Genomic DNA, 8,738 nt, shown 5'->3' with positions numbered 1-8,738 from the left:
AAAATATAACTATAAAACAAAAACTCCTATTAAAAGCTTTTATTTATATTTATTTTAGAAGAAATGAATCCTACTGTAATATTATATAACTTAACATAATATTACTTTTTCTTTATCAGTACTTAACATAATATTATAATATAATATAAAATAGATTTATTTCAAGGGCATCTTATACAATATAATATATCGTAATATACAATACAATATAGGTTTCCTTCAAACGCATGTTATATGATATAATATGATATACTGTAATATAATATGGGTTGATTTTAAACGTTTTAATGCGTTTAACTTGAGTGAAATAGAAAATGGAAAGACATTTTAGTCCTTGAACATTCTGTCAGCTTTTCATCTATATGTATAAAAGAGATTGAATGGAAGAAGAAGAGTGGGAGAAGTTGGGATGTCTGTGTTTGCGAAAAGCGTTGTGTTGCTGTGGATGGTTTCGTTGGCATGGGCAGGAAAAGTTACTGTGACGGTGACTAACGATCTGGAAGGAAAAGAAAACCTAAACGTTCACTGCAAATCAAAAGACGACGATATTGGAATGCATGTTCTTCGTTTTAATGAAAGCTTCCATTGGAGGTTTGGGACTCACATATTTTGGAAAACACTGTTCTTTTGTTCGTTTCAATGGGGAAATGGTCCTCTCTTCTACTTTGATGCATACAGTCAGATTAGAGATTTCGATCTATGTACAGACTGCCATTGGTTTATTAAGCAAAATGGACCATGCAGGGACGAATCCACCGTTGCAGCCATTCGCAAATGTTATAAATGGAACTAATTAATGTCTTTCATTTCAACTATATATGTAGTCTCTTTCATAAATATAATAGGAACTTTTTGATATCGATCTCAATATATATTATTTCGACATGACATGTAAGTTGGACCAACATAAATGTGTTGAGTTTGGGATTCTGGGACTCTAACTGAAAAAATAATCTTCTTTTTGTCACATAACTCCTCACAACTCCAAATCACTTTTAACAAATACACCCTGAAAGAATAATCTTCTTTTTGTCAACCCTTAGAGATACTCTACTCTAAGTCACAAGAACTCCTCTAAGTTCTTCTTCCTGGCCAGCAATAACAGGGAACCATTATCTCTCATGATTGCAAATGAAAATTGATTGGTATAATACACCTTATTGTGCAAAAAGTGATCAGCCGATGACAACACTTGAATTCTTCAAAGAATCTTAATGAATTTTTCCAAATGTATGAATTCTCTATTCTTTAATAAAGTATGATGCTCCTGTAATAAATCTCAACAAACAATGTCAGATATGAAAATTATAAATCATTAAAGTTGTTGAAAATAGAAAGCAATGCATCTATTTATAGATATATCTGTACAAACACATTTTAATCAATTAGCTAAATAATGTAATCGGTTAAGTAATTCATTATGCTATAACATATTTATATTTTTGAGCATTTAACAGATTAAGCATAACACATAATCGATTAAGCAATTAATACAAGTTATAGCATTTAGAAATATGACCGTTAAGACAATTATTACTATTCTTGAAAAAGGTTTTCAAACAATACACATTTTAACTTATTAGAGAAATAACATATCAATGCACTCAGTAAACACATTTTGAAAACTTTTTCATTCAAAACATATCAATGCACTAAGTAAACATATGCAGGCACAACCACGAGTTTTAATCAATTATACCCATAATCTAATCGGTTAAAACTTGTTGTTTTGTCACAGTTAAACATGTACTGATATATTATAAATCTAACAGATTATGAAAACTGTGTAATCAATTAATTCAGGCACTTATAAACAATCAACCATTTTTCCATGTGCAAGAAACTATAAAAATTTATGTTGTCATCATAAAAAAAACTCATGAGATATGGGTTCAGCTTTCCATAGCTCCCCCTCTCCATAGAATTAACTGTTGTCATGTTATCTTGTAATTAGGTGAATCTGGCTTGTTCCTATCATCTCTTATTCTGCATAAATACATAGGTTGGAACTATGGTCTTATTTTTTTTTTTTAAAACGTGTACCATGACTCCTTAATGTTAGTTTGTTCTTTTTTCTTTAAATTCCACTTTATTGTGCTTTCAATATTGGGCTTAGGAGTAGTCATTGATTTATATTGTAGGTATCTAATAAAGAAAGCGTGTCAAATGAAAAGAATGAAGAACAATAAGAATGATAATTGTTATTCAGTACATTTTTTGATTTGCTATGTAGAAGAACATGTCCATTTTTAAATTTTAGGACCAAACATATGTTATTTCTTAAGTTGACAAATTAAGTATATTTTTACTTTTACATTTTATTTTATATAATAATAATTACTTTTGATTTAATAATATTCTGTTAATATTAAACATATTCCATATTAATCACATTAATTAAATTATTTGAGCAATAAAAAAAAATTAAATTATTTTTATTATTGGCTGTTTTGAAAACCCCAATTACATAAAACAAAAAATATCGGCGGTTTTTTTACTAACTCACGTAAGTCCCGACTATTTCTGTTAACTCCAACAGCTACCGGAGTTTTTACAAACCCTCATAAGTACCGACGGTTTCTATAAAACCCTCCATAAATGATCGCGGTTAATTAAACCCTCTTATGTTACGGCAATTTTTGAAAAATTCCCGCAAATAGCAACGGTTACGAACAAATGTTTGCGACGATGGTTTTTTCAACAATTTTGCCGACTGTGAAAAATATATTTATTAAAAGTTAAAACCGTCCGTAATGTTGAAAAAAAACCCTTAATAAAATATGTTATTTTTTTAGTATAACTTAATAAAACAATTGTCTACGAATTTTAATCTAATGTCTCCATCAATATGATGTGGCTACTGTAAGCACGTTTGCTACATCCATTTCACAAAAGTTTCCAAAGTCATTATACTGCAAGTTGGTTTCTAAAATTTATTAAATTTCAAATGATTAGGAAAAAAATGTTGATATTATACAATCATTAAATGAGATGTAGTATAGAGAGGATTCAAGTCGGTCGGGGTTACGAAAAGGAAGATCGAGAGTGAACTTACACCGATGGGGAAAGACATGGTCGTATGGGATAACTGGTTGATTTACATAATATAGCAGGGGAAAAGCTAGAAAGGCCTGGTTGATCAGGAAGTATGCAGGGAAGATCGGGGTAAAGGTTGCGCCGAAAGGGAACTAGGATAATTGCTAAGTCGTTAGTGAAAATAGTTAGCGGATTTGGCGGAGCAAATGGCAAAGCAAGAATCTAGGAAGTGGGAAGCGGTTACGACTAAGAAGCTGAGTTGTGGGAGGAAATCTCGGAACACACGACCTAGCCTAAAGTGGCTCCTATTATGGTGAGAATATTTCTCTATAAATAGAACAAGCATATCTCAGGTAGAAGTTTAGATTGACTTTTCTTAATATCATTTCTGGAGTAACTTTGCTGACTTGAACGTTGGAGTGCTAACCTGCAGGTACTCACCGTTCGGTTTTAAGGTTACTACGAGAGGAATTCTGAAGTGAAGAGAAGAACCATAGTGATCAATTGTCATCTTGTTCCTATCCGAAACATTTTGGCGCCCACCGTGGGGCGAGATAGTTACAAGCCTTTATACGATCACAATGGCAGGAGACCTTTCACTACAGCTACTTCAAGAAATGCAGCGTCAAATGTAAGAAATGAGAGCCGAAATAGCTGCAATGCGGGCTGAACGAGTTTAGAACAGGTTACCTGCTCATTCTGTTCAGTTAGAGACGGTGAATATTGAAAGTGAGGAGAGTGGTCATCAGGCCACTGGGGAAGAGGGGATGAGGAGAAACGATAACTTCAGGAGAGCGGATGAACAAGGTGAACATGAAAGAGGAGGTGGTAGAAGGATGGATGCGCGAGATAGAGGAGAGCAGGAGGGAAATGAAAACAGACAGAATAGGCCAGGAGGAGGGGAGAATGGTCCGAATATAGGCCAGAGGAACGGTGTTGGGGGTGAAAATAGCGGAGCCAATTTTAATGGCCGTAACGACAATCATCGAAATGCATCCGGCGAACGGGTTCCAACCGTTGCTGATCGAGAGATTGAGACACCCGATCAGGCAGAAGGCCTGCATCCATTCACAGCGTGTGTAATGCGAACGGGCATGCCAGAAAACAAGGTGCTGCCTATAATGGAACGGTATGGGGGTTCAACAGATCCTATTAAACACCTCAGATCCTTCATCGACGCTATGGTAGTGTATTCTCCGGATGAAATGGTATGGTGCAGAGTCTGTTCTTTATCATTAAAAGGAGAGGCTCTAGATTGGTTTCATTCGTTGGCACCCCGAACGATAGACTTCTTTGCTACTCTTAGAAGGTTATTCAGCCAACAATATATATCAAGTAAAACACCTGGAATGACGTACACAGCCTTGATGAGAATTAGGCAAGGAAGAGAGGAGACGCTCAAAGGATTCATGGAAAGGTTTAATCGAATGGTCCGACAGGTACGGAATGTTGATCAAAGGTTGATAGTCAGCGCCTTAACTACTGCTTTAAGGCCTGGACCTTTTGTGGATTACTTATATGCTGAAGAACCACAAAGCATGGCCGACTTGCAGCACAAATTAACAAGTTTTATCCGAATCGAAGAAGGAAGAGCTCATTATAAAGGCCATGACAATGAACCGAGAGAACAGATGAGGAAAGAAGGAACGAGTAGGGGGATGCAAAGAAGAGAAGAACGACCGATCGGGCTTAGAAGGGTAGATCCACCAAGGATGTTGCAGAACGTGCATCACACACCTCTCAATGCTCCTCGTGCTAGAGTAATGGAGGAAGCTTTGAGAGCTGATTTGTTGAAAGTGGTCCGAGCTCCTACACCTTTAAGAGCTAATCAGAATAAGTATTGTAAGTACCATCAAAACAGAGGACACACTACCGAAGATTGCAATACCTTGAAAGACAAGTTGGAAAATTTGATTCAGGCCGGACATTTACAAAAATTCGTGCAACGCCGTCAGACGTCGATACCGATCACCACAAATCACCAAAACACCAAAAGTAGACACGATCGGAGTAGGAGTAGAAGCCGGAGTAGAGAAAGAGTGACAAGGGGCATCATAAACACCATTTCTGGTGGATTCGTAGGAGGAGGCCCATCAATATCTGCCCGAAAAAGACATTTACGAAGTTTACATCATGTAAACCAAGTAGGAGCCGAACGGAGATCTATGCCTGTGATCTCCTTTTCAGATGAAGACTTTCATGCCCCCGACCCCGATCAGGATGACCCGATGGTGATAGTTGCTATGATCGCTCGATATCAAGTGGGAAAGGTGTTGATTGACCAAGGGAGCTCAGCCAATATCCTATATTGGAAAACATTCGAACAAATGGATATACCAGAAAGGGCCATTCAACCTTTTCATGAGCAAATTGTAGGCTTTGCAGGAGAACGGGTAGACACCAGGGGTATGTAGAACTCAAAGTCAGCCTGGGACTAGAAAGAGATGCAAAGGAGCTTCTAGTCCGTTTCTTATTGGTAGAGGTAGATACATCATACAATGCACTTTTAGGACGACCTTGCTTGAATGCATTTGGTGCGATTGTATCAACACCACATTTGGTATTGAAATATCCGGATGATCGGGGAAAGGTGTGTACCGTCCGTGCCAATCAAAAGATGGCAAGGGAATGTTATGCGGCTGGACTCAAAGTAAGACAACGACTTCACACGAAACCGGAAGATCGATCGGTGATAGCGGTGGCTGATTTAGACCCAAGGTTAAACACGGACGATCTGTTGGAGCCTATTGGTGAAACCCAACCGATCAGTCTAGGAAATGAACCAGACAGGCACACATTGATGGGAAGAGCTTGAGTGAAGAACAAGTGAAAGCAGTGGGCAGAATTTTGCTTGAAAACAAGGATCTATTTGCATGGGTACCATCTGATATGCCGGGAATACACCCTGATATTATCTCTCATAAACTGTCAATATTTCGTGATGCTCGACCGGTCGCACAAAAGAAAAGAAGATTAGGCTCAGAGAAGAGACAGGCGGTAGATGAAGAGGTACAGAAGTTGTTAGATGCAGGATTCATCCGTGAAGTGAAATATACTACCTGGTTGGCTAATGTAGTTCTGGTCAAGAAATCTAATGGTAAATGGAGGATGTGTACAGACTTCACCGATCTGAATAAAGCATGTCCAAAAGACACCTATCCTCTCCCTAGCATCGATGGTTTGGTTGATGGGGTATCTGGCTATAAAGTATTAAGCTTTCTGGATGCTTATTCGGGGTACAATCAGATACCGATGCACTCTCCCGACAGAGAAAAAACCGCTTTCATTACCGAACGAGGTTGCCGTTCGGTCTGAAGAATGCTGGAGCTACCTATCAGAGGCTTATGGATAAAGTGTTTGAGAATCAGATAGGACGCTGTATGGAGGTATACGTCGATGATATGGTTAGACGTAGCCATTCTTTGGAAGACCACGTCAAAGATCTAGAGGAGGTACTGGGACAAGTTAGAAAATACGGGATGAGGTTAAATCCCGCAAAATGCACGTTCGGGGTTAACGCGGGAAGATTTTTGTGGTTCATGCTGACTGATAGAGGAATAGAAGCGAATCCCGATAAATGCAAGGCCATTCTGGAAATGCGAAACCCGAACAGTTTAAAAGAAATACAGCGTCTAGTCGGTCGGTTGACATCCTTATCACGATTCATCCCAAAACTAGCCGAGAAGATTAAACCCATTTTGAAACTCATGAGAAAAAACACCCCCGAAGGATGGAATGATGAGTGTGAAGAAGCATTCAAGGGAGTTAAGGAAATCCTAAATGTCCAACCTGTCATGGGAAGACCTGATCCCGGTCATGCGTTGCATATCTTCCTAGCAGTAACTGATACTGCCATTAATGCAGCTCTGATCCAAGAAGAGCCTCAGTTCAAGTTAGTCTACTTTGTTAGTCGAAGCCTGAAAGAAACGGAAGTTCGGTATCAAAAGTTGGAGAAGGTAGCCTTATCTCTTTTATATGTCGCCCGTCGTCTTCGGCCTTATTTCCAAGGATATCAAGTGATAGTCCGAACAGACTACCCAATAGCTAAAATCTTACGCAAACCAGATTTAGCAGGAAGGATGATAGGGTGGTCCGTTGAGCTGTCCGAGTTTGGGTTACAGTATGAACCCAGAGGTTTGGTAAAGGGACAACACTTAGCCGAATTTGTAGTGGAGCTACCATATACAATACTTACGCATGCCTGGAAACTTTATGTAGACGGATCAACATGCAAAGCTGGAGGAGGAGCGAGAATTGTGTTAGTAGGACCGAACGATATGATTGTTGAACAATCTATCATCTTTAAATTCAAGGCAAGCAACAATCAGGCTGAATATGAGGCATTGATTGCGGGAATGGAACTCGCCCGGGATGTCGGCGCAGACAATTTGGCATGCTATACCGATTCACAGGTAGTAGAGGGGCACATGAACGGTAGTTACCAGGTAAAAGACGATTATTTACTGCGGTATTTTCATAAAGCGAAGCAGTTACAAACACGTTTTGGTGAATTTACAATCACCCATGTACCACGAGAGCAAAACACTCGTGCCGATCGGTTATCAAAGTTGGCTAATGGAAAAGAAAAAGGGGTCTTAAATTCAGTCATCCGACAGGTATTATCCAAACCGATCGTAGGCTGCTATGCCATTTCTTCCCCCACTAGTTCGAACAAACAGATTTGTTGGAAAGATGAAATTATCCGACTTATACGACGACAGGACGAAGGGCATAATCTACAGGTTGAAGAAACAAAGAAAATATCCAGATATTGTCTGATCGGGGAAGATTTATATCGTAGAGGGTATGTCACACCGATGATGAAATGTTTATCCATGGAAGAAGCAAGTTACGTCTTGCGTGAACTACATCATGGCATATGTGGCAGACATACAGGGGGACGAGCACTGAAAGCACGTGTTCTGAGGGCTGGATTCTTTTGGCCTACATTAGAACATGATTGTTTATCCTTCTTACAAAAATGCATATCATGCCAGAAGCACGACAACGTTTTTCACGCCCCGGCGTCAGAATTACACAACATATTCTCCCCTTGGCCGTTCGCCCAGTGGGGTATGGATATAGTGGGATCATTCCCGCTCGGTCAATCTCAAAAGAAGTTTCTCCTGGTTGCTGTAGATTATTTCACCAAATGGGTCGAGGCTGAACCACTGGCCATAATCTCCACCGCACAAGTTAAACGATTCATATGGCGTCTCATATGCAGATTCGGCCTACCGAAGACGATAATAACAGACAATGGAAGACAATTCATAGATAAACGGTTACAAAGCTTTTATAAGGAGTTAGGCATCACAAGTATCACAAGTTCGGTGGAACATCCCCAAACGAACGGTCAAGCTGAAGCAGCGAACAAAATCATAGTCAATGAACTTAAGAAGCGCTTGGGAGAAGCTAAAGGAGGTTGGGTAGACGAAATCGATCATGTTTTGTGGGGTTATCGCTGTTCCCCACATGGTTCAACGGGAGAGTCACCGTTCAATCTGACCTATGGAACAGACGCCGTGCTACCTGTGGAGGTTGGGGAACCGACCGTAAGAAGACAACTGTCAGATATGACGATCAATAATGAACAGCTCAGAAGTAATTTGGATGTGATAGACGAACGGCGTCATGTACCAGCTATAAAAAATGAAGCATACAAGAGGTTGGTAGCACGAAGGGGATCTAGTTTGGCGTAA

General features: G+C 39.3%; 1 protein-coding gene across 1 annotated transcript; it reads left to right on the top strand.

Moving 5' to 3' along the window:
• Positions 1-5,925: 5,925 nt before the first annotated feature.
• LOC106758383 lies at positions 5,926-8,738 on the top strand. The gene is made up of 2 exons (XM_022780159.1): positions 5,926-6,133; positions 6,283-8,738. The coding sequence occupies exons 1-2, from the start codon at positions 5,926-5,928 to the stop codon at positions 8,736-8,738; spliced, it is 2,664 nt and encodes an 887-aa protein (XP_022635880.1).

The sequence above is a fragment of the Vigna radiata genome, chromosome 4 (assembly GCF_000741045.1).
Source record: "Vigna radiata var. radiata cultivar VC1973A chromosome 4, Vradiata_ver6, whole genome shotgun sequence".
Lineage (NCBI taxonomy): Eukaryota > Viridiplantae > Streptophyta > Magnoliopsida > Fabales > Fabaceae > Vigna > Vigna radiata.
The sequence above is the reverse complement of the archived record's forward strand: the minus strand, read 5'-3'. Positions and strand labels throughout refer to the sequence as shown.

Excerpts from the sequence above, each read along its gene's own strand:
- LOC106758383 (XM_022780159.1), top strand. The coding sequence starts at position 5,926 with ATGCCGGGAATACACCCTGATATTATCTCTCATAAACTGTCAATATTT. Across the intron at positions 6,134-6,282 it reads TCTGGTCAAGAAATCTAATG|ATACCGATGCACTCTCCCGA; the intron begins GTAAATGGAGGA and ends GGGTACAATCAG.